The sequence below is a fragment of the Oncorhynchus mykiss genome, chromosome 10, assembly GCF_057628025.1.
Source record: "Oncorhynchus mykiss isolate SJ-2025 chromosome 10, ASM5762802v1, whole genome shotgun sequence".
Taxonomy (NCBI): Eukaryota; Metazoa; Chordata; class Actinopteri; order Salmoniformes; family Salmonidae; genus Oncorhynchus; species Oncorhynchus mykiss.
In genome coordinates this window covers 69,578,662-69,606,579 of record NC_143031.1, presented here as the reverse complement: position 1 = coordinate 69,606,579, position 27,918 = coordinate 69,578,662, and the positions used below count along the sequence as shown (strand labels likewise).

Here is a 27,918-nt window from a genome sequence, read left to right as displayed (position 1 = left end):
AACAAAGCATTAGTGTTTAGTGAGTCCGCCAGATCAGAGGCAGTAGGGATGACCAGGGATGTTCTCTTGATAAGTGCGTTGGACCATGTTCTGTCCTGCTAAGCATTCAAAATATAACGAGTACTTTTGGGTGTCAGAGGAAAATGTATAGAGTAAAAAGTACATCATTTTCATTAGGAATGTAGTGAAGTTAAAGTTGTCAAAAATATAAATATTAAAGTAAAGTACAGATACCACAAAAAAACTAGTTAAGTAGTACTTTAAAGTATTTTTTTCTGAAGTACTTTACAACTCTGATGTAGAGTGTGTGGCAGCTTGTTTTACCCTGATTTCCTGCCATGACGGGTCATGAAATGGGCATGACCATGTTAGTACTGTAAGTCAGAAGCATTATTGTGGCCCAATATGGATTTAAAGGCAATTTTCTCTGCGGAATCCAAAATCATGAAACGTCTACAATCCCGACTGAATTCCATTCCCATGTGAAGGGCAAGTGAAGCCACAATACATTACAGAGCCCACACAACAATAATAATAACAACAAACTTTATTGGTTGGTTCCCATTCAACAAGTATACCATTGTTCCAGACATTTTACATCATCAAACAGACGATCTCTCAAAGTGCCTTAATTAATTAACACGACTCAACAAATACATGCATTTCAACAGCTTTCGGTTATGTAGCCTATCTATGATCCCTTCTATGGAGAAGTCAGGGAGATGCTGCTATCTATGATCCCATCTATGGAGAACTCAGGGAGATGCTGATATCTATGATCCCATCTATGGAGAAGTCAGGGAGATGCTGATATCTATGATCCCTTCTATGGAGAAGTCAGGGAGATGCTGCTATCTATGATCCCATCTATGGAGAAGTCAGGGTGATGCTGCTGACTATGATCCCATCTATGGAGAAGTCAGGGTGATGCTGCTGACTATGATTCCATCTATGGATAAGTCAGGGTGATACTGCTATCTATGATCCCATCTATGGAGAAGTCAGGGTGACGCTGCTCTCTCTCTCTCGAAGACAAATATCCTCCCTTATCTTTCCACCAGAGGTCAGCCTTTTATTAACAAATAATGACGTATACACTCCTCTCAAAGACTAGTCCCTACGGACTAATAGTCCCCTCGTGTACACCCACTGGCCTGTCAGAAAACTAGCTAATCACTCACTACATGAAGTCCCTATCAAGATCCCTTATGCTGACAACATGTGTATAGTGAAATTGGTTACAAATGCCAAAGTAGCAGTATGGCAGCGCGTGTGAAACTTGTTCTTAACCGTAACCTTTTCGGAGACAATAAGCTGGGAAACTTAAACAAAGGAAAATTCCATGTCATCACAGAGCGTTTTGAGTCTGAAGCATGGCAGGCAGACTACAGAGTGTGGTTCCTTGACGAATGTGTTTGTCAAATGAATGGCTTCTTTGACTGACAACAAACAGCAGACCACTAATGGCACCGTGTAGCAATCTAGGATCTTTGTTGACTAACTGAAGAGAGGCCTGGCAAATGATAGGCTAAAACAGACCGTTACCACACTTTCCAGTTGTGTGAGGAATTCTTAGCATTACTCGGCTTTAACTATGTTGTGATAGCTGAACTCCACCTCAATTTACCCCATATCTACCTCGTGATTTGTCCTATGAAGCTGCTTCAACACAAATCTATTTTCCTCCCACGTGCTGCTTCAACACGACTCGACCCAAAATGTCCGCCAGTAACTACTTCACAACAGTGTTATCAGTCAGAACCAGAGGCACCGTCAGAGTTGCGGACGTCGTGGTTGTTGTATGGGCCTGGTCCTTTTGGAGAGTTTGTACCGGAGGTACATGGAGGTCTTGGACTGGGAGGCTCTCCTCGGCCAGCACGTGTGGCCGTCGCCAGAGTAGTCCTCCAGACACTGACAGGTGTAGGAACCAAAGGTGTTGAAACACTGGGAATGACGGCTACACAGGTGAGTACTGTCCAGACACTCGTCCTTATCTGGGGAGAGGGAGGAGGATACGGTGACATGATAAGAAGAAGATGAATATCAGCACCAAGCAATAATGCTTGTGTGGATTCTTAAGAGAATCAACATCAATACACAAGTATTATTTTGTCAGTCTCATCCTAACTGAAACAGCCATATTGAAAGTATCAACAGATCTGAATTCAAATCAGTCAATTCTCCATTGAATCTAACACTGAGACACGTGTGGATGTTGTAGAATGTTTTCCAGATGTCCTAATCTACAGTACTAGACAGCATCTATGTCAAAGTCAGCTTTGTGTTTACTCTCCTCTCTCTCGCGCTTCTCTCTCCTCTCTCTTTCTTCTCTCTCTCTCTCTCTCTCTCTCTTCTCCCCCCTCTCTCTCCTCTCTCTCCTTTATCTCTCTCTTTCTTATCTCTCTCTCTCCTCTCCTCTCGCTCTCCTCTCTTGGCCCTGATCCCAATGCTGCTCATCACGTTCAACACAAACTGATGGTCTGTTTAATTAGCATTCTGACTTAATTTCAGTTACTTCTCCTTTGCCCGTGAGCTCTGAATTTGGCAACCCAAACCAAGCTGGAAAGCAGAGACCAAACCCATGCAGTTTTACAGTAAGACCCATGCTTGTTTTGAGTATTACTGGATAGCTTTTCCACCTTTCACTGGCTCTGAGGTGAAGACATTATCGGCCAGCCAGCACACAGAGAGAGCCAGCAGGAAGCCATGACTTGACTCGACTCACTGAGTGTGAGGTCAAGGGGTTGTTGAGTAACAACTAGTCTGTCTCAAAGCTCCAGGAAATAGGTGTTGCAATGTTCGCCAAGGAAGCATAAGCAATAACAGCTACCACAGCTGAGCGAGCGGGGGAGGCAAGCTAGAGGAATTACATTCAGGCTCTCACTGGGTTGCTGCAGCCAAAGCTCATCTACAGAGGATCGGTCTGTTTGACAATGAAACGTAGGCTAAATGAGAGGAACATGTGAGGGCGTGCTGTGAGGTAGTCATTAATTTAAACAGCACTGACACTGAGAAAAGTGGGTCTGTGGCTTACACACACACATGCATGAATGCACACACATGCACACTACCACAGCATATTTTACGAGACACATGGCCATCTGCTGAGAGATGCTGAAGGAAGAAATTATATTAATGTCATACATCGGGTAAAGTCACAGCCAGCCAGCCAGCCAGCCAGCCAGCCAGCCAGCCAGCCAGCCAGCCAGCCAGCCAGCCAGCCAGCCAGTAAGTAAGTATATTAATACTGGTATCTAACAGCCTTACATTCCCTGTTAATGTTAATACTGGTATCTAACAGCCTTATATTCCCTGTTAATATTAATACTGGTATCTAACAGCCTTACATTCCCTGTTAATGTTAATACTGGTATCTAACAGCCGTATATTCCCTGTTAATATTAATACTGGTATCTAACAGCCTTACATTCCCTGTTAATGTTAATACTGGTTTCTAAGAGCCTTTACAGCTTGCTGTACAGTATGGGGGATGTCCGTACCTCGACACTGCACTGAGTCCTGGAGCGTCCCCAACACAAAGCCCTCCCTGCACACACACACAAAGCTGCCAAAGGTGTTCTTGCAAGTGCGCCGGGGAGGGCAAACATCTGACGCCCCGCGACACTCGTCCACATCTGCAAAACAGCACAACAAGGCCATACAAACTCAACACCTGAGCATGCATAAACACACACACACACACACACCCACTAGATGTAACATATACAAGGGAGACGACAAAGTGCTGTAAAGAACCTAGGGTTGTTTTCTCAGCTCAAAACAATCACTACCTACCTATACATCAGAAAGAGGACATGAGTGCTTTGGCCATCTTGGGAGTTTTTTTGTATTTGAAATGTACACTGCTGTTGTTCAACAACAAGGAATCACAACACACTCACACACAATACTTTTCAGGTGCTTCACTGTCTCTCTGTAACTAGAACAATTCTAATGTTACAAATGTAGATGTGGTTGAAATGAAGGCAAATTAGTGATACTGTATATCCCACAATATGATGTCACTTCAGACACTGAGGAGTTGGTCCAAGTACAGAATAACAGGGGAATTGAACCTGTCATGATGATGCTATGGTTGTGTCTTTGTTCTAATGGTTCTGTTTAAGCTGCCCATGTCCTGGAGAGAAACCCTCCTGTTGTAACTAACCTGATTCAGCTTATCAACCAGCTAATTATTCGAATCGGGGTTGGAGTGAAAACCTACAGGACGGTAGCTCTCCAGGAACAGGGTTAGAGTGAAAACCTAGAGGACGGTAGCTCTCCAGGAACAGGGTTAGAATGAAAACCTAGAGAACGGTAGCTCTCCAGGAACAGGATTAGAATGAAAACCTAGAGAACGGTAGCTCTCCAGGAACAGGGTTAGAATGAAAACCTAGAGGACAGTAGCTCTCCAGGAACAGGGTTAGAATGAAAACCTAGAGGACAGTAGCTCTCCAGGAACAGGGTTAGAGTGAAAGCCTAGAGGACAGTAGCTCTCCAGGAACAGGGTTAGAGTGAAAGCCTAGAGGACGGTAGCTCTCCAGGAACAGGGTTAGAATGAAAACCTAGAGGACGGTAGCTCTCCAGGAACAGGGTTAGAATGAAAACCTACAGGACGGTATCTCTCCAGGAACAGAGTTAGAGTGAAAACCTACAGGACGGTAGATCTCCAGGAACAGGGTTAGAGTGGAGACCTAGAGGACGGTAGCTCTCCAGGAACAGGGTTAGAGTGATAACCTAGAGGACGGTAGCCCTCCAGGAACAGGGTTAGAGAGCCCTGCTGACTAGGCCTCTGCAGTACCTAGAGAAGGGGTGTTCAACTCTTACCCTAAGAGGTCCGGAGTACTGCTGCTTTTCTGTTCTACTTGATAATGAATTGCATTCACCTGGTGTCCCAGGTCTAAATCAGTTCCATTTAGAGGGGAATAATACAAAATAAATGTAAAATATGTTCCACTGTAACTACCTACAGTATATGACTGTTATGATTTCTCTGAGGTCTCAGGCCTGGTTGGTTAGTTCCTACAGCTACTCTCCTGTGGCGTGAGAATGAGGCAATGGCTCTCAGGATCAACCATGGAGGCTGGGCCTCGTTAGCAGGACAGAAGGTGTCTGCTGCGAGGACTTTACGTCCTCACCACAGTTATCGAGCTAAGGGACGTCAAAGTAATGAGTGCTAGCTATTTTAAGGAGAGGGCAAAGAGTAGAGTACAGCGACTGGGACCCGGGGTCTGTTTTCTTAACACTTGAGGTAATTGCGGGGTTTATCGTTCTGTGGACAGACTCAGTGGGTAGGCGCTGTTAGTAATAGCTGGGTGGAGGTCGTTAACATGTCCTCTAGTAGTGAACATATGGGAACCTGTCTCTCCACCTGCTCTCTAATAGCAGCCAGAGACCGAACTAGTAGCTACACACTGTCATGCTACGATCATGGCTAGCACACAGTATACCCCATAGTAATGCCAAAGGAATGCACCAAACTCTGGGCTGTTTCCCAATCCCAGTCCCCCCTTACTTCTTCCCATGGCATTGGAACTGAAAGAACTAGAGGGGAGGGAGGAGTTTGGGGGTTGCCATGGCAATGGGGTTATCATGGGGTTGCCGAGGAAGCCCACCTTCACAGGTCCTGTTGTCGGCGGCCAGGTGGAGGCCGGTGGCACACAGACAGCGCACCTCTCCCCACCGGTCGATCTGGCAACCGAACTGGCAGCGTGCGGCGGAGCACTCAGGCTCTTCTGGAAGAGAACACAGGATAAACTGGCTGAGAGTCAAGGCAGAAATGGATGGTTGGAACGAACACATGCCACCACACACAAACCATGTGCTGTACTGTAAGACTCACAAGCAGTGATATGAAACCAGTTTGGTTTGGTCTTATGTCATACTCATATTATATTCCTTGCTTTAGATTGATTACACCAGTTAACAGTTGCTCCTCTATATTGCCCCCACAGGGTTGGGGAGTAATGTATTACAAAAAAACTAACATTACCAGCAAAAATATTGTAATCAGATTACAGATAGGTCTACCTTTCTAAATTACTTCTAGTATTACCTTTAAATTTAGAAAGGATGTTTTTACATTACGTTACTGAGTTTGGATCATCTACAAGTTATGTAAGAATTAACAATTTTGGACAAGTAACCAGTAACTGTAACAAATTACATTCATAAATTAACCTACCCAACCCTGACTGTGCCATACAGTAACCTACCCAACCCTGACTGTACCATACAGTAACCCACCCAACCCTGACTGTACCATAACGTAACCCACCCAACCCTGACTGTACCATACAGTAACCTACCCAACCCTGACTGTACCATACAGTAACCTACCCAACCCTGACTGTACCATAGATACCTACCCAACCCTGACTGTACCATACAGTAACCTACCCAACCCTGACTGTACCATACAGTAACCAACCCAACCCTGACTGTACCTTACAGTAACCCACCCAACCCTGACTGTACCATACAGTAACCTGCCCAAACCTGACTGTGCCATACAGTAACCTACCCAACCCAACCCTGACTGTACCATACAGTAACCTACCCAACCCTGACTGTACCATACAGTAACTTACCCAACCCTGAATGTACCATAAAGTAACCCACCCAACCCTGACTGTACCATACAGTAACCTGCCCAACCCTGACTGTACCATACAGTAACCTACCCAACCCTGACTGTACCATACAGTAACCTACCCAACCCTGACTGTACAATAACGTAACCCACCCAACCCTGACTGTACCATACAGTAACCTGCCCAACCCTGACTGTACCATACAGTAACCTACCCAACCCTGACTGTACCATACAGTAACCTACCCAACCCTGACTGTACAATAACGTAACCCACCCAACCCTGACTGTACCATACAGTAACCTACCCAACCCTGACTGTACAATACAGTAACCTACCCAACCCTGACTGTACCATACAGTAACCTACCCAACCCTGACTGTACCATACAGTAACCCACCCAAACCTGACTGTACCATAACGTAACCCACCCAACCCTGACTGTACCATACAGTAACCTACCCAACCCTGACTGTACCATAGATACCTACCCAACCCTGACTGTACCATACAGTAACCTACCCAACCCTGACTGTACCATACAGTAACCTACCCAACCCTGACTGTACCATACAGTAACCCACCCAACCCTGACTGTACCATAACGTAACCCACCCAACCCTGACTGTACCATACAGTAACCTACCCAACCCTGACTGTACCATAGATACCTACCCAACCCTGACTGTACCATAAAGTAACCCACCCAACCCTGACTGTACCATAGATACCTACCCAACCCTGACTGTACCATACAGTAACCTAACCAACCCTGACTGTACCATACAGTAACCTACCCAACCCTGACTGTACCATACAGTAACCCACCCAACCCTGACTGTACCATAACGTAACCCACCCAACCCTGACTGTACCATACAGTAACCTACCCAACCCTGACTGTACCATAGATACCTACCCAACCCTGACTGTACCATAAAGTAACCCACCCAACCCTGACTGTACCATAGATACCTAACCAACCCTGACTGTACCATACAGTAACCAACCCAACCCTGACTGTACCATACAGTAACCTACCCAACCCTGACTGTACCATACAGTAACCTACCCAACCCTGACGGTACCATAACGTAACCTACCCAACCCTGACTGTACCATAACGTAACCCACCCAAACCTGACTGTACCATACAGTAACCCACCCAACCCTGACTGTACAATAAATTAACCTACCCAACCCTGACTGTACCATAACGTAACCTACCCAACCCTGACTGTACCATACAGTAACCCACCCAACCCTGACTGTGCCATACAGTAACCTACCCAACCCTGACTGTACCATACAGTAACCTACCCAACCCTGACTGTACCATACAGTAACCCACCCAACCCTGACTGTACCATACAGTAACCCACCCAACCCTGACTGTACCATACAGTAACCTACCCAACCCTGACTGTACCATACAGTAACCTACCCAACCCTGACTGTACCATACAGTAACCCACCCAACCCTGACTGTACCATACAGTAACCCACCCAACCCTGACTGTACCATAGATACCTACCCAACCCTGACTGTACCATACAGTAACCAACCCAACCCTGACTGTACCATACAGTAACCCACCCAACCCTGACTGTACCATACAGTAACCTGCCCAACCCTGACTGTACCATACAGTAACCTACCCAACCCAACCCTGACTGTACCATACAGTAACCTACCCAACCCTGACTGTACCATACAGTAACCTACCCAACCCTGACCGTTCCATAAAGTAACCCACCCAACCCTGACTGTACCATACAGTAACCCACCCAACCCTGACTGTACCATACAGTAACCTGCCCAACCCTGACTGTACCATACAGTAACCTACCCAACCCTGACTGTACCATACAGTAACCTACCCAACCCTGACTGTACAATAACGTAACCTACCCAACCCTGACTGTACCATACAGTAACCCACCCAACCCAACCCTGACTGTACCATACAGTAACCCACCCAACCCTGACTGTACCATACAGTAACCCACCCAACCCTGACTGTACCATACAGTAACCTACCCAACCGTGACTGTACCATACAGTAACATACCCAACCCTGACTGTACCATACAGTAACCCACCCAACCCTGACTGTACCATAACGTAACCCACCCAACCCTGACTGTACCATAACGTAACCCACCCAACCCTGACTGTACCATACAGTAACCTACCCAACCCTGACTGTACCATAGATACCTACCCAACCCTGACTGTACCATACAGTAACCTACCCAACCCTGACTGTACCATACAGTAACCTACCCAACCCTGACTGTACCATACAGTAACCCACCCAACCCTGACTGTACCATACAGTAACCCACCCAACCCTGACTGTACCATACAGTAACCTACCCAACCGTGACTGTACCATACAGTAACCTACCCAACCCTGACTGTACCATACAGTAACCCACCCAACCCTGACTGTACCATAGCGTAACCCACCCAACCCTGACTGTACCATACAGTAACCTACCCAACCCTGACTGTACCATACAGTAACCTACCCAACCCTGACTGTACCATAGATACCTACCCAACCCTGACTGTACCATACAGTAACCTACCCAACCCTGACTGTACCATACAGTAACCAACCCAACCCTGACTGTACCATACAGTAACCTACCCAACCCTGACTGTACCATACAGTAACCTACCCAACCCTGACGGTACCATAACGTAACCTACCCAACCCTGACTGTACCATAACGTAACCCACCCAAACCTGACTGTACCATACAGTAACCCACCCAACCCTGACTGTACAATAAATTAACCTACCCAACCCTGACTGTACCATAACGTAACCTACCCAACCCTGACTGTACCATACAGTAACCCACCCAACCCTGACTGTGCCATACAGTAACCTACCCAACCCTGACTGTACCATACAGTAACCTACCCAACCCTGACTGTACCATACAGTAACCCACCCAACCCTGACTGTACCATACAGTAACCCACCCAACCCTGACTGTACCATACAGTAACCTACCCAACCCTGACTGTACCATACAGTAACCTACCCAACCCTGACTGTACCATACAGTAACCCACCCAACCCTGACTGTACCATACAGTAACCTACCCAACCCTGACTGTACCATAAAGTAACCTACCCAACCCTGACTGTACCATAAAGTAACCCACCCAACCCTGACTGTACCATAGATACCTACCCAACCCTGACTGTACCATACAGTAACCAACCCAACCCTGACTGTACCATACAGTAACCCACCCAACCCTGACTGTACCATACAGTAACCTGCCCAACCCTGACTGTACCATACAGTAACCTACCCAACCCAACCCTGACTGTACCATACAGTAACCTACCCAACCCTGACTGTACCATACAGTAACCTACCCAACCCTGACCGTTCCATAAAGTAACCCACCCAACCCTGACTGTACCATACAGTAACCCACCCAACCCTGACTGTACCATACAGTAACCTGCCCAACCCTGACTGTACCATACAGTAACCTACCCAACCCTGACTGTACCATACAGTAACCTACCCAACCCTGACTGTACAATAACGTAACCTACCCAACCCTGACTGTACCATACAGTAACCCACCCAACCCAACCCTGACTGTACCATACAGTAACCCACCCAACCCTGACTGTACCATACAGTAACCCACCCAACCCTGACTGTACCATACAGTAACCTACCCAACCGTGACTGTACCATACAGTAACATACCCAACCCTGACTGTACCATACAGTAACCCACCCAACCCTGACTGTACCATAACGTAACCCACCCAACCCTGACTGTACCATAACGTAACCCACCCAACCCTGACTGTACCATACAGTAACCTACCCAACCCTGACTGTACCATAGATACCTACCCAACCCTGACTGTACCATACAGTAACCTACCCAACCCTGACTGTACCATACAGTAACCTACCCAACCCTGACTGTACCATAAAGTAACCCACCCAACCCTGACTGTACCATACAGTAACCCACCCAACCCTGACTGTACCATACAGTAACCTGCCCAACCCTGACTGTACCATACAGTAACCTACCCAACCCAACCCTGACTGTACCATACAGTAACCTACCCAACCCTGACTGTACCATACAGTAACCTACCCAACCCTGACTGTACCATACAGTAACCCACCCAACCCTGACTGTACCATACAGTAACCCACCCAACCCTGACTGTACCATACAGTAACCTACCCAACTGTGACTGTACCATACAGTAACCTACCCAACCCTGACTGTACCATACAGTAACCCACCCAACCCTGACTGTACCATAACGTAACCCACCCAACCCTGACTGTACCATACAGTAACCTACCCAACCCTGACTGTACCATACAGTAACCTACCCAACCCTGACTGTACCATAGATACCTACCCAACCCTGACTGTACCATACAGTAACCTACCCAACCCTGACTGTACCATACAGTAACCCACCCAACCCTGACTGTACCATAAAGTAACCCACCCAACCCTGACTGTACCATACAGTAACCCACCCAACCCTGACTGTACCATACAGTAACCTACCCAACCCTGACTGTACCATACAGTAACCTACCCAACCCTGACTGTACCATAACGTGACCTACCCAACCCTGACTGTACCATAACGTAACCTACCCAACCCTGACGGTACCATAACGTAACCTACCCAACCCTGACTGTACCATAACGTAACCCACCCAAACCTGACTGTACCATACAGTAACCCACCCAACCCTGACTGTACAATAAATTAACCTACCCAACCCTGACTGTACCATAACGTAACCTACCCAACCCTGACTGTACCATACAGTAACCTACCCAACCCTGACTGTACCATACAGTAACCTACCCAACCCTGACTGTACCATACAGTAACCTACCCAACCCTGACTGTACCATACAGTAACCCACCCAACCCTGACTGTACCATACAGTAACCCACCCAACCCTGACTGTACCATACAGTAACCTACCCAACCCTGACTGTACCATACAGTAACCTACCCAACCCTGACTGTACCATACAGTAACCCACCCAACCCTGACTGTACCATACAGTAACCTACCCAACCCTGACTGTACCATAAAGTAACCTACCCAACCCTGACTGTACCATAAAGTAACCCACCCAACCCTGACTGTACCATAGATACCTACCCAACCCTGACTGTACCATACAGTAACCAACCCAACCCTGACTGTACCATACAGTAACCCACCCAACCCTGACTGTACCATACAGTAACCTGCCCAACCCTGACTGCACCATACAGTAACCTACCCAACCCAACCCTGACTGTACCATACAGTAACCTACCCAACCCTGACTGTACCATACAGTAACCCACCCAACCCTGACTGTACCATAACGTAACCCACCCAACCCTGACTGTACCATACAGTAACCTACCCAACCCTGACTGTACCATACAGTAACCTACCCAACCCTGACTGTACCATAGATACCTACCCAACCCTGACTGTACCATACAGTAACCTACCCAACCCTGACTGTACCATACAGTAACCTACCCAACCCTGACTGTACCATAAAGTAACCCACCCAACCCTGACTGTACCATACAGTAACCCACCCAACCCTGACTGTACCATACAGTAACCTACCCAACCCTGACTGTACCATACAGTAACCTACCCAACCCTGACTGTACCATACAGTAACCCACCCAACCCTGACAGTACCATACAGTAACCCACCCAACCCTGACTGTACCATACAGTAACCTACCCAACCCTGACTGTACCATACAGTAACCTACCCAACCCTGACTGTACCATACAGTAACCCACCCAACCCTGACTGTACCATACAGTAACCTACCCAACCCTGACTGTACCATAAAGTAACCTACCCAACCCTGACTGTACCATAAAGTAACCCACCCAACCCTGACTGTACCATAGATACCTACCCAACCCTGACTGTACCATACAGTAACCTACCCAACCCTGACTGTACCATAAAGTAACCCACCCAACCCTGACTGTACCATACAGTAACCCACCCAACCCTGACTGTACCATACAGTAACCTGCCCAACCCTGACTGTACCATACAGTAACCTACCCAACCCAACCCTGACTGTACCATACAGTAACCTACCCAACCCTGACTGTACCATACAGTAACCTACCCAACCCTGACTGTACCATACAGTAACCCACCCAACCCTGACTGTACCATACAGTAACCCACCCAACCCTGACTGTACCATACAGTAACCTACCCAACCGTGACTGTACCATACAGTAACCCACCCAACCCTGACTGTACCATAACGTAACCCACCCAACCCTGACTGTACCATACAGTAACCTACCCAACCCTGACTGTACCATACAGTAACCTACCCAACCCTGACTGTACCATAGATACCTACCCAACCCTGACTGTACCATACAGTAACCTACCCAACCCTGACTGTACCATACAGTAACCAACCCAACCCTGACTGTACCATACAGTAACCTACCCAACCCTGACTGTACCATACAGTAACCCACCCAACCCTGACTGTACCATAACGTAACCCACCCAACCCTGACTGTACCATACAGTAACCTACCCAACCCTGACTGTACCATACAGTAACCTACCCAACCCTGACTGTACCATAGATACCTACCCAACCCTGACTGTACCATAACGTAACCTACCCAACCCTGACTGTACCATACAGTAACCTACCCAACCCTGACTGTACCATAAAGTAACCCACCCAACCCTGACTGTACCATACAGTAACCCACCCAACCCTGACTGTACCATACAGTAACCTACCCAACCCTGACTGTACCATACAGTAACCTACCCAACCCTGACTGTACCATACAGTAACCCACCCAACCCTGACTGTACCATACAGTAACCCACCCAACCCTGACTGTACCATACAGTAACCTGCCCAACCCTGACTGTACCATACAGTAACCTACCCAACCCAACCCTGACTGTACCATACAGTAACCTACCCAACCCTGACTGTACCATACAGTAACCTACCCAACCCTGACCGTTCCATAAAGTAACCCACCCAACCCTGACTGTACCATACAGTAACCCACCCAACCCTGACTGTACCATACAGTAACCTGCCCAACCCTGACTGTACCATAGATACCTACCCAACCCTGACTGTACCATACAGTAACCTACCCAACCCTGACTGTACAATAACGTAACCTACCCAACCCTGACTGTACCATACAGTAACCCACCCAACCCAACCCTGACTGTACCATACAGTAACCCACCCAACCCTGACTGTACCATACAGTAACCCACCCAACCCTGACTGTACCATACAGTAACCTACCCAACCCTGACTGTACCATAAAGTAACCCACCCAACCCTGACTGTACCATACAGTAACCCACCCAACCCTGACTGTACCATACAGTAACCTGCCCAACCCTGACTGTACCATACAGTAACCTACCCAACCCAACCCTGACTGTACCATACAGTAACCTACCCAACCCTGACTGTACCATACAGTAACCTACCCAACCCTGACTGTACCATACAGTAACCCACCCAACCCTGACTGTACCATACAGTAACCCACCCAACCCTGACTGTACCATACAGTAACCTACCCAACCGTGACTGTACCATACAGTAACCTACCCAACCCTGACTGTACCATACAGTAACCCACCCAACCCTGACTGTACCATAACGTAACCCACCCAACCCTGACTGTACCATACAGTAACCTACCCAACCCTGACTGTACCATACAGTAACCTACCCAACCCTGACTGTACCATAGATACCTACCCAACCCTGACTGTACCATACAGTAACCTACCCAACCCTGACTGTACCATACAGTAACCAACCCAACCCTGACTGTACCATACAGTAACCTACCCAACCCTGACTGTACCATACAGTAACCCACCCAACCCTGACTGTACCATAACGTAACCCACCCAACCCTGACTGTACCATACAGTAACCTACCCAACCCTGACTGTACCATACAGTAACCTACCCAACCCTGACTGTACCATAGATACCTACCCAACCCTGACTGTACCATAACGTAACCTACCCAACCCTGACTGTACCATACAGTAACCTACCCAACCCTGACTGTACCATAAAGTAACCCACCCAACCCTGACTGTACCATACAGTAACCCACCCAACCCTGACTGTACCATACAGTAACCTACCCAACCCTGACTGTACCATACAGTAACCTACCCAACCCTGACTGTACCATACAGTAACCCACCCAACCCTGACTGTACCATACAGTAACCCACCCAACCTGACTGTACCATACAGTAACCTGCCCAACCCTGACTGTACCATACAGTAACCTACCCAACCCAACCCTGACTGTACCATACAGTAACCTACCCAACCCTGACTGTACCATACAGTAACCTACCCAACCCTGACCGTTGCATAAAGTAACCCACCCAACCCTGACTGTACCATACAGTAACCCACCCAACCCTGACTGTACCATACAGTAACCTGCCCAACCCTGACTGTACCATAGATACCTACCCAACCCTGACTGTACCATACAGTAACCTACCCAACCCTGACTGTACAATAACGTAACCTACCCAACCCTGACTGTACCATACAGTAACCCACCCAACCCAACCCTGACTGTACCATACAGTAACCCACCCAACCCTGACTGTACCATACAGTAAGCCACACCAACCCTGACTGTACAATAAATTAACCTACCCAACCCTGACTGTACAATAACGTAACCTACCCAACCCTGACTGTACCATACAGTAACCCAACCAACCCTGACTGTACCATACAGTAACCTACCCAACCCTGACTGTACCATACAGTAACCTACCCAACCCTGACTGTACCATATAGTAACCCACCCAACCCTGACTGTACCATAGATACCTATGCAACCCTGACTGTACCATACAGTAACCTACCCAACCCTGACTGTACCATACAGTAACCCACCCAACCCTGACTGTACCATACAGTAACCTGCCCAACCCTGACTGTACCATACAGTAACCTACCCAACCCTGACTGTAGCATAGATACCTACCCAACCCTGACTGTACCATACAGTAACCTACCCAACCCTGACTGTACCATACAGTAACCTACTCAACCCTGACTGTACCATAAAGTAACCCACCCAACCCTGACTGTACCATACAGTAACCCACCCAACCCTGACTGTACCATACAGTAACCTACCCAACCCTGACTGTACCATACAGTAACCTACCCAACCCTGACTGTACCATACAGTAACCTACCCAACCCTGACTGTACCATACAGTAACCTGCCCAACCCTGACTGTACCATACAGTAACCTACCCAACCCTGACTGTACCATAGATACCTACCCAACCCTGACTGTACCATACAGTAACCTACCCAACCCTGACTGTACCATACAGTAACCTACTCAACCCTGACTGTACCATAAAGTAACCCACCCAACCCTGACTGTACCATACAGTAACCCACCCAACCCTGACTGTACCATACAGTAACCTACCCAACCCTGACTGTACCATACAGTAACCTACCCAACCCTGACTGTACCATACAGTAACCTACCCAACCCTGACTGTACCATACAGTAACCCACCCAACCCTGATTGTACCATAACGTAACCCACCCAACCCTGACTGTACCATACAGTAACCTACCCAACCCTGACTGTACCATACAGTAACCTACCCAACCCTGACTGTACCATAGATACCTACCCAACCCTGACTGTACCATACAGTAACCTACCCAACCCTGACTGTACCATACAGTAACCTACCCAACCCTGACTGTACTATAAAGTAACCCACCCAACCCTGACGGTACCATAACGTAACCTACCCAACCCTGACTGTACCATAACGTAACCCACCCAAACCTGACTGTACCATACAGTAACCCACCCAACCCTGACTGTACAATAAATTAACCTACCCAACCCTGACTGTACAATAACGTAACCTACCCAACCCTGACTGTACCATACAGTAACCCACCCAACCCTGACTGTACCATACAGTAACCTACCCAACCCTGACTGTACCATAAAGTAACCCACCCAACCCTGACTGTACCATACAGTAACCTACCCAACCCTGACTGTACCATAGATACCTACCCAACCCTGACTGTACCATACAGTAACCTACCCAACCCTGACTGTACCATACAGTAACCTACCCAACCCTGACTGTACCATAAAGTAACCCACCCAACCCTGACTGTACCATACAGTAACCCACCCAACCCTGACTGTACCATACAGTAACCTACCCAACCCTGACTGTACCATACAGTAACCTACCCAACCCTGACTGTACCATACAGTAACCCACCCAACCCTGACTGTACCATACAGTAACCTGCCCAACCCTGACTGTACCATACAGTAACCTACCCAACCCTGACTGTACCATAGATACCTACCCAACCCTGACTGTACCATACAGTAACCTACCCAACCCTGACTGTACCATACAGTAACCTACCCAACCCTGACTGTACCATAAAGTAACCCACCCAACCCTGACTGTACCATACAGTAACCCACCCAACCCTGACTGTACCATACAGTAACCTACCCAACCCTGACTGTACCATACAGTAACCTACCCAACCCTGACTGTACCATACAGTAACCTACCCAACCCTGACTGTACCATACAGTAACCCACCCAACCCTGATTGTACCATAACGTAACCCACCCAACCCTGACTGTACCATACAGTAACCTACCCAACCCTGACTGTACCATACAGTAACCTACCCAACCCTGACTGTACCATAGATACCTACCCAACCCTGACTGTACCATACAGTAACCTACCCAACCCTGACTGTACCATACAGTAACCTACCCAACCCTGACTGTACTATAAAGTAACCCACCCAACCCTGACGGTACCATAACGTAACCTACCCAACCCTGACTGTACCATAACGTAACCCACCCAAACCTGACTGTACCATACAGTAACCCACCCAACCCTGACTGTACAATAAATTAACCTACCCAACCCTGACTGTACAATAACGTAACCTACCCAACCCTGACTGTACCATACAGTAACCCACCCAACCCTGACTGTACCATACAGTAACCTACCCAACCCTGACTGTACCATACAGTAACCTACCCAACCCTGACTGTACCATATAGTAACCCACCCAACCCTGACTGTACCATAGATACCTATGCAACCCTGACTGTACCATACAGTAACCTACCCAACCCTGACTGTACCATACAGTAACCCACCCAACCCTGACTGTACCATACAGTAACCTGCCCAACCCTGACTGTACCATACAGTAACCTACCCAACCCTGACTGTACCATAGATACCTACCCAACCCTGACTGTACCATACAGTAACCTACCCAACCCTGACTGTACCATACAGTAACCTACTCAACCCTGACTGTACCATAAAGTAACCCACCCAACCCTGACTGTACCATACAGTAACCCACCCAACCCTGACTGTACCATACAGTAACCTACCCAACCCTGACTGTACCATACAGTAACCTACCCAACCCTGACTGTACCATACAGTAACCTACCCAACCCTGACTGTACCATACAGTAACCCACCCAACCCTGATTGTACCATAACGTAACCCACCCAACCCTGACTGTACCATACAGTAACCTACCCAACCCTGACTGTACCATACAGTAACCTACCCAACCCTGACTGTACCATACAGTAACCCACCCAACCCTGATTGTACCATAACGTAACCCACCCAACCCTGACTGTACCATACAGTAACCTACCCAACCCTGACTGTACCATACAGTAACCTACCCAACCCTGACTGTACCATAGATACCTACCCAACCCTGACTGTACCATACAGTAACCTACCCAACCCTGACTGTACCATACAGTAACCTACCCAACCCTGACTGTACTATAAAGTAACCCACCCAACCCTGACGGTACCATAACGTAACCTACCCAACCCTGACTGTACCATAACGTAACCCACCCAAACCTGACTGTACCATACAGTAACCCACACCAACCCTGACTGTACAATAAATTAACCTACCCAACCCTGACTGTACAATAACGTAACCTACCCAACCCTGACTGTACCATACAGTAACCCAACCAACCCTGACTGTACCATACAGTAACCTACCCAACCCTGACTGTACCATACAGTAACCTACCCAACCCTGACTGTACCATATAGTAACCCACCCAACCCTGACTGTACCATAGATACCTATGCAACCCTGACTGTACCATACAGTAACCTACCCAACCCTGACTGTACCATACAGTAACCCACCCAACCCTGACTGTACCATACAGTAACCTGCCCAACCCTGACTGTACCATACAGTAACCTACCCAACCCTGACTGTACCATAGATACCTACCCAACCCTGACTGTACCATACAGTAACCTACCCAACCCTGACTGTACCATACAGTAACCTACTCAACCCTGACTGTACCATAAAGTAACCCACCCAACCCTGACTGTACCATACAGTAACCCACCCAACCCTGACTGTACCATACAGTAACCTACCCAACCCTGACTGTACCATACAGTAACCTACCCAACCCTGACTGTACCATACAGTAACCTACCCAACCCTGACTGTACCATACAGTAACCTGCCCAACCCTGACTGTACCATACAGTAACCTACCCAACCCTGACTGTACCATAGATACCTACCCAACCCTGACTGTACCATACAGTAACCTACCCAACCCTGACTGTACCATACAGTAACCTACTCAACCCTGACTGTACCATAAAGTAACCCACCCAACCCTGACTGTACCATACAGTAACCCACCCAACCCTGACTGTACCATACAGTAACCTACCCAACCCTGACTGTACCATACAGTAACCTACCCAACCCTGACTGTACCATACAGTAACCTACCCAACCCTGACTGTACCATACAGTAACCCACCCAACCCTGATTGTACCATAACGTAACCCACCCAACCCTGACTGTACCATACAGTAACCTACCCAACCCTGACTGTACCATACAGTAACCTACCCAACCCTGACTGTACCATAGATACCTACCCAACCCTGACTGTACCATACAGTAACCTACCCAACCCTGACTGTACCATACAGTAACCTACCCAACCCTGACTGTACTATAAAGTAACCCACCCAACCCTGACGGTACCATAACGTAACCTACCCAACCCTGACTGTACCATAACGTAACCCACCCAAACCTGACTGTACCATACAGTAACCCACCCAACCCTGACTGTACAATAAATTAACCTACCCAACCCTGACTGTACAATAACGTAACCTACCCAACCCTGACTGTACCATACAGTAACCCACCCAACCCTGACTGTACCATACAGTAACCTACCCAACCCTGACTGTACCATAAAGTAACCCACCCAACCCTGACTGTACCATACAGTAACCTACCCAACCCTGACTGTACCATAGATACCTACCCAACCCTGACTGTACCATACAGTAACCTACCCAACCCTGACTGTACCATACAGTAACCTACCCAACCCTGACTGTACCATAAAGTAACCCACCCAACCCTGACTGTACCATACAGTAACCCACCCAACCCTGACTGTACCATACAGTAACCTACCCAACCCTGACTGTACCATACAGTAACCTACCCAACCCTGACTGTACCATACAGTAACCCACCCAACCCTGACTGTACCATACAGTAACCTGCCCAACCCTGACTGTACCATACAGTAACCTACCCAACCCTGACTGTACCATAGATACCTACCCAACCCTGACTGTACCATACAGTAACCTACCCAACCCTGACTGTACCATACAGTAACCTACCCAACCCTGACTGTACCATAAAGTAACCCACCCAACCCTGACTGTACCATACAGTAACCCACCCAACCCTGACTGTACCATACAGTAACCTACCCAACCCTGACTGTACCATACAGTAACCTACCCAACCCTGACTGTACCATACAGTAACCTACCCAACCCTGACTGTACCATACAGTAACCCACCCAACCCTGATTGTACCATAACGTAACCCACCCAACCCTGACTGTACCATACAGTAACCTACCCAACCCTGACTGTACCATACAGTAACCTACCCAACCCTGACTGTACCATAGATACCTACCCAACCCTGACTGTACCATACAGTAACCTACCCAACCCTGACTGTACCATACAGTAACCTACCCAACCCTGACTGTACTATAAAGTAACCCACCCAACCCTGACGGTACCATAACGTAACCTACCCAACCCTGACTGTACCATAACGTAACCCACCCAAACCTGACTGTACCATACAGTAACCCACCCAACCCTGACTGTACAATAAATTAACCTACCCAACCCTGACTGTACAATAACGTAACCTACCCAACCCTGACTGTACCATACAGTAACCCACCCAACCCTGACTGTACCATACAGTAACCTACCCAACCCTGACTGTACCATACAGTAACCTACCCAACCCTGACTGTACCATATAGTAACCCACCCAACCCTGACTGTACCATAGATACCTATGCAACCCTGACTGTACCATACAGTAACCTACCCAACCCTGACTGTACCATACAGTAACCCACCCAACCCTGACTGTACCATACAGTAACCTGCCCAACCCTGACTGTACCATACAGTAACCTACCCAACCCTGACTGTACCATAGATACCTACCCAACCCTGACTGTACCATACAGTAACCTACCCAACCCTGACTGTACCATACAGTAACCTACTCAACCCTGACTGTACCATAAAGTAACCCACCCAACCCTGACTGTACCATACAGTAACCCACCCAACCCTGACTGTACCATACAGTAACCTACCCAACCCTGACTGTACCATACAGTAACCTACCCAACCCTGACTGTACCATACAGTAACCTACCCAACCCTGACTGTACCATACAGTAACCCACCCAACCCTGATTGTACCATAACGTAACCCACCCAACCCTGACTGTACCATACAGTAACCTACCCAACCCTGACTGTACCATACAGTAACCTACCCAACCCTGACTGTACCATAGATACCTACCCAACCCTGACTGTACCATACAGTAACCTACCCAACCCTGACTGTACCATACAGTAACCTACCCAACCCTGACTGTACTATAAAGTAACCCACCCAACCCTGACGGTACCATAACGTAACCTACCCAACCCTGACTGTACCATAACGTAACCCACCCAAACCTGACTGTACCATACAGTAACCCACCCAACCCTGACTGTACAATAAATTAACCTACCCAACCCTGACTGTACAATAACGTAACCTACCCAACCCTGACTGTACCATACAGTAACCCACCCAACCCTGACTGTACCATACAGTAACCTACCCAACCCTGACTGTACCATACAGTAACCTACCCAACCCTGACTGTACCATACAGTAACCCACCCAACCCTGACTGTACCATAGATACCTATGCAACCCTGACTGTACCATACAGTAACCTACCCAACCCTGACTGTACCATACAGTAACCTGCCCAACCCTGACTGTACCATACAGTAACCAACCCAACCCTGACTGTACCATACAGTAACCCACCCAACCCTGACTGTACCATACAGTAACCTGCCCAACCCTGACTGTACCATACAGTAACCTACCCAACCCTGACTGTACCATAGATACCTATGCAACCCTGACTGTACCATACAGTAACCTACCCAACCCTGACTGTACTATAAAGTAATCTACCCAACCCTGACTGTACCATAACGTAACCCACCCAAACCTGACTGTACCATACAATAACCCACCCAACCCTGACTGTACCATAGATACCTACCCAACCCTGACTGTACCATACAGTAACCTACCCAACCCTGACTGTACCATACAGTAACCTACCCAACCCTGACTGTACCATACAGTAACCCACCCAACCCTGACTGTACCATACAGTAACCTACCCAACCCTGACTGTACCATAAAGTAACCCACCCAACCCTGACTGTACCATACAGTAACCTGCCCAACCCTGACTGTACCATACAGTAACCAACCCAACCCTGACTGTACCATACAGTAACCCACCCAACCCTGACTGTACCATACAGTAACCTGCCCAACCCTGACTGTACCATACAGTAACCTACCCAACCCAACCCTTACTGTACCATACAGTAACCTACCCAACCCTGACTGTACCATACAGTAACCTACCCAACCCTGACTGTACCATACAGTAACCTACCCAACCCTGACTGTACCATACAGTAACCCACCCAACCCTGACTGTACCATACAGTAACCCACCCAAACCTGACTGTACCATACAATAACCTACCCAACCCTGACTGTACCATAGATACCTACCCAACCCTGACTGTACCATAAATTAACCTACCCAACCCTGACTGTACCATACAGTAACCTACCCAACCCTGACTGTACCATACAGTAACCTACCCAACCCTGACTGTACCATACAGTAACCTACCCAACCCTGACTGTACCATACAGTAACCTACCCAACCCTGACTGTACCGTACAGTAACCTACCCAACCCTGACTGTACCATAAATTAACCTACCCAACCCTGACTGTACCATAAATTAACCTACCCAACCCTGACTGTACCATACAGTAATCTACCCAACCCTGACTGTACCATACAGTAACCTACCCAACCCTGACTGTACCATACAGTAACCTACCCAACCCTGACTGTACCATACAGTAACCTACCCAACCCTGACTGTACCATACAGTAACCTACCCAACCCTGACTGTACCATACAGTAACCTACCCAACCCTGACTGTACCATACAGTAACCTACCCAACCCTGACTGTACCATACAGTAACCTACCCAACCCTGACTGTACCATACAGTAACCTACCCAACCCTGACTGTACCATATAGTAACCTACCCAACCCTGACTGTACCATAACGTAACCTACCCAACCCTGACTGTACCATACAGTAACCTACCCAACCCTGACTGTACCATATAGTAACCTACCCAACCCTGACTGTACCATAACGTAACCCACCCAACCCTGACTGTACCATACAGTAAAATACCCAACCCTGTGCCCACTACAACAAATGTCAAACTCTAGATCAAGTGAATAAGACTTGACGCTATTGACCCGTGGACGACAGGGGGGTTCTGGGTAATGGATCATCCAGACTGGAGGTATGTAGCTGACGGGGAAGCTGAGCAGCCAATCAAGATCCAGAACCACTGAAACTTTACCCCTTGTCTATAATAACATTTGACCCATATCAGCACGCCAGTACATGCAGTCCTGACACTGAGCCCTGTGGTATCACAGTAGGATGAAGTTGCCCCCAAGAAGCTGATCTATGATCGGTTTTGCATTGTACCCCCTAGTGTATAATGTTAGAGTTTAGAAGTTGGTGAGCTGATCCTAGATCAGTGCCTGAGGGCGACTTCTACCCGCGCGTGGTATTTCAACAATGGTTGGGACATGATGTTCCAGGAAATTGGGCAGAAACCGGTTTGAACTGGTATGTACTGGTGCAGGTTGAACCATCTGTCATGAGGTAGTATCCGGGGTCGCAGTAACACCGGTAACTACCCTGGGTGTTCATACAGCTGTTGGAGCATCGTCGCTCTGGGAGACCACACTCATTAACATCTGGAATCAACAACCAACAACAATCAGGATCAGGAATCATATCAAGATCAGCATGCATGAATCAATCATAATAACTGGAATCAATAACCAGGAATCAACATGCATGAATCACATAGTATCTGGAATCAACATGCTTGAATCATACAGAATCTTAAATCAACATGCATGAATCATATAGAGTCAAAGATAGCCACCTTGGTCACATTTCTGGCCCTTGTATCCCACAGAGCAGGAGCACTTGTCTGGACCCACACAGACTCCATTCCTGCAAGGCTTGTTGCACACAGCTAGATGGTCAGAGAGAGCAGGTAAACACATATGATAACCTCGGCTGGTGTATTGTTGCATTGTTGTTGTTTCTGGAGGACTTGCCCAGTGGCCGCTGACTTACGCTGGCAGACACCCATGACATTCCTCCAGCCTAAACAGCAGGCAGTAGACGAGCCAAAGGTGCAGAGCCCCACGGACGCCGACGGCCCACCGAGAGGCCCAGACACGGCCCTCACTGTCCTGGGGGGATGGATGGATAGGTAGATAGATGGAGGGGTGGATGGAGTGAGATGGAAAGGTGGGTGGATGGAGAGGAAGAGTGGGTTAATGGTTCATCTGCCACAATTAAGAAAGACCACAAGGTTTCTGCACTACCATGGCTATAGTTGTTGTCATCAATGCCTTATTTGTGTTGCTACACTGTTTCTCTCTTCAACAGTATGACTAAACACACACACACATACATATATACAGTACCAGTCAAAAGTTTGGACACACCTACTCATTCAAGGGTTTTTCTTTATTTTTTAATATTTTCTACATTGTGAAGAAATCAAAACAATAAAATAACACATTTGGAATCATTAAGTATCCAAAAAAGTGTTAAACAAATCTTCAAAGTAGCCACCCTTTGCCTTGATGACAGCTTTGCACACTCTTGGCATTCTCTCAACCAGCTTCACCTGGAATGCTTTTTCAACCATCTTGAAGGAGTTCCCACATACGCTGAGCACTTGTTGGCTGCTTTTCCTTCACTCTGCGGTCCAACTCATCCCAAACCATCTCAATTGGGTTGAGGTCAGGAGATTGTGGCCAGATCATCTGATGCAGCACTCCATCACTCTCCTTCTTGGTCAAATAACTCTTACACAGCCTGGAGGTGTGTTGGGTCATTGTCCTGTTGAAAAACAAATGATAGCGCAAACCAGATGGGATGGCGTATTGCTGCAGAATGCTGTGGTAGCCTTGTTGGTTAAGTGTGCCTTGAATTCTAAATAAATGTGTCACCAGCAAAGCAACCCCACACCATCACACCTCCTCCATGCTTCACGGTGGGAACCACACATGCAGAGATCATCCATTCACCTACTCTGCTTCTCGCAAAGACACAACAGTTGGAACCAACATTCTCAAATTTGGACTCATCAGACCAAAGGACAGATTTCCATCGGTCTAATGTCCAATGCTTGTGTTTCTTGGCCCAAGCAAGTCTCTTTTTCTTATTGGTGTCCTGGGGCATTAGGGTAGCCTAGTGGTTAGAGCGTTAGAGCGTTGGACTAGTAACCGGAAGGTTGCAAGTTCAAACCCCTGAGCTGACAAGGTACAAATCTGTCTTTCTGGACCCGGGACAGGCAGTTAACCCACTGTTCTTAGGCTGTCAATGAAAATAAGAACTTGTTCTTAACTGACTTACCTAGTTAAATAAAGATTAAAATAAATAGTAGTGGTTTAATTGCAGCAATTCAACCATGAAGGCCTGATTCACACAGTTGATGTTGAGCTGTGTCTGTTACTCTGTGAAGCATTTATTTGGGATGCAATCTGAGGTGCAGCTCATAGCGCTTGATGGTTTTTGCGATTGCACTTGAAACTTTCAAAGTTCTTGAAATTTCCAGATTGACTGACCTTCATGAATGGGCTGTCATTTCTCTTTGCTTATTTAAGCTGTTCTTGCCATAATATGGACTTGGTATTTTACCATATAGGGCTGTCTTCTGTATACCACCCCTACCTTGTCACAACACAACTGATGGGCTCAAACACATTAAGAAGGAAAGAAATTCCTCCAATTAACGTTTAACATGGCACACCAGTTAATTTAAATCCATTCCAGGTGACTACCTCATGGAGCTGGTTGAGAGAATGCCAAGAGTGTGCAAAGCTGTCATCAAGACAAAGGGTGGCTACTTTGAAGAATCTCAAATGTAACATTTATTTTGATTTGTTTTACACTTTTTTGGTTACTACATGATTCCATATGGGCTATTTCATAGTTTTGATATCTTTACTATTATTCTACAATGTAAAAAAAATAAAGTGTGGGTAGGTATGCCCAAAATGTGGACTGGGACTCTATATACACACAGTACCAGTCCACATTTTGGACAACCTACTGTATAGTTGAGAGTGCAGAGGCTCTCTAAGGCTTGTGGAAGAGGATCTATAATCAATTGGTAACAACATATTCATATGGAGTCACTATTACAAAGCATTGTGTAAATACAGCAGAACTCTGGAACACACATTCTATTTCTATGACTGGAAGTCATTTGGAGCTGTTGTAACTACTTATGAAACACCTTCTAGGTTCACATGCAGTGGAGAGAAGCCTCAACACACACATGCTGTATTCCAAATGGCAATAATTGCTGTTTCATTAAAAATAGGGAACTAAACAAAACTGCAGGGGAGATTGGATACCATTTACTGTGTAGCTGATGTTAAACCTTTCCTACAATCGTCAGTCCAAAATGCCAGAGGCAGTCATTTTGAGGGGTGCATACCTCCACACCAAAGTGGTATATAATAAGGCTAGGAAAAGGAGACTATTGAGTGATTACTCCCAAACCAAGTTGGTCTAACAATTCACAGACTTTAGAATATAGTAACTGTAAGTAGTAGAACAGTAAAGAAAAGTCTCTAAACATGGATCGTCAGGTGTCATGAGATTAATAACCTACAGTCATGATCAGTAGGTAAATAAACAATGCGATTTAGCCTGCATCATCACCGCACATATAATTTAATTAGCGGCAACTGCAAATTATAGTTGTTTCATACCTGCTCCTGTCCTGTTGAAAAGCCATGGAGAACGCAATAAAACGCATGGTGATAACCAGCAACCAGTGGCGCACCGGACGCGCGCTGACAACCGTAAATACCATCATATCACGAAGGTAATTGTCAGCTCATAAAACAGCTACATATTATTTAACCTTATTTTGTGATGAGCGCATTTCAGAGACACGTTATTGTGCCAGCATATCTCCTGCGGTGAGTCTGGAGTAAGGCGTGGTCACCTCCTAGTTAATTTTATGATTGAGTGTCTTGGAACTTTAGGAATTTTGTCCAATAGGTGGGAAAGGTTACCTGGCAGGCGAGAAAGAGAGAGAAAGAGAGATAGAGAGAGAGAGAGATGGACAACTTTGAATATCACATTTAAATAATAAATACACAGACAGAAAATAGCGAGACAATTTCAGTTTTTATTCACACTAATTTATTTTTAATCTTAAACCCACATGAGGACGTGACTGACTCTGGACCAAAGGTCTCACCCATGGTCTGTCTCAA

General features: G+C 47.1%; 1 protein-coding gene across 2 annotated transcripts; it reads right to left on the bottom strand.

The window, feature by feature from the left end:
* Nucleotides 1-529: 529 nt before the first annotated feature.
* LOC110534532 (nephronectin) lies at nucleotides 530-27,649 on the bottom strand. Of its 2 annotated transcripts, none has more exons than XM_021619422.3 (7): nucleotides 27,406-27,649; nucleotides 24,746-24,864; nucleotides 24,549-24,641; nucleotides 24,232-24,354; nucleotides 5,616-5,735; nucleotides 3,501-3,635; nucleotides 530-1,994 (listed from the first exon to the last, which is right to left on the bottom strand). In XM_021619422.3, exons 1-7 carry the CDS (start codon nucleotides 27,510-27,512, stop codon nucleotides 1,774-1,776), a joined length of 918 nt encoding a protein of 305 aa, XP_021475097.2. In that variant the 5' UTR covers nucleotides 27,513-27,649; the 3' UTR covers nucleotides 530-1,773. The 2 variants fall into 2 exon arrangements, with proteins under 2 accessions (XP_021475097.2, XP_036789549.2); XM_036933654.2 differs by having other exon boundaries at nucleotides 24,295-24,354; nucleotides 27,406-27,628.
* Nucleotides 27,650-27,918: the final 269 nt, after the last annotated feature.

What these genes read in the sequence shown, in the direction of transcription:
- LOC110534532 (XM_021619422.3), bottom strand. Translation starts at nt 27,512, where the DNA reads ATGATGGTATTTACGGTTGTCAGCGCGCGTCCGGTGCGCCACTGGTTG. An exon ending in TTTCAACAGGACAGGAGCAG is followed by an intron (nt 24,865 to 27,405) that starts GTATGAAACAAC and finishes CCATCCCCCCAG; the next exon opens with GACAGTGAGGGCCGTGTCTG. An exon ending in CGACAACAGGACCTGTGAAG is followed by an intron (nt 3,636 to 5,615) that starts GTGGGCTTCCTC and finishes GCTGTTTTGCAG; the next exon opens with ATGTGGACGAGTGTCGCGGG.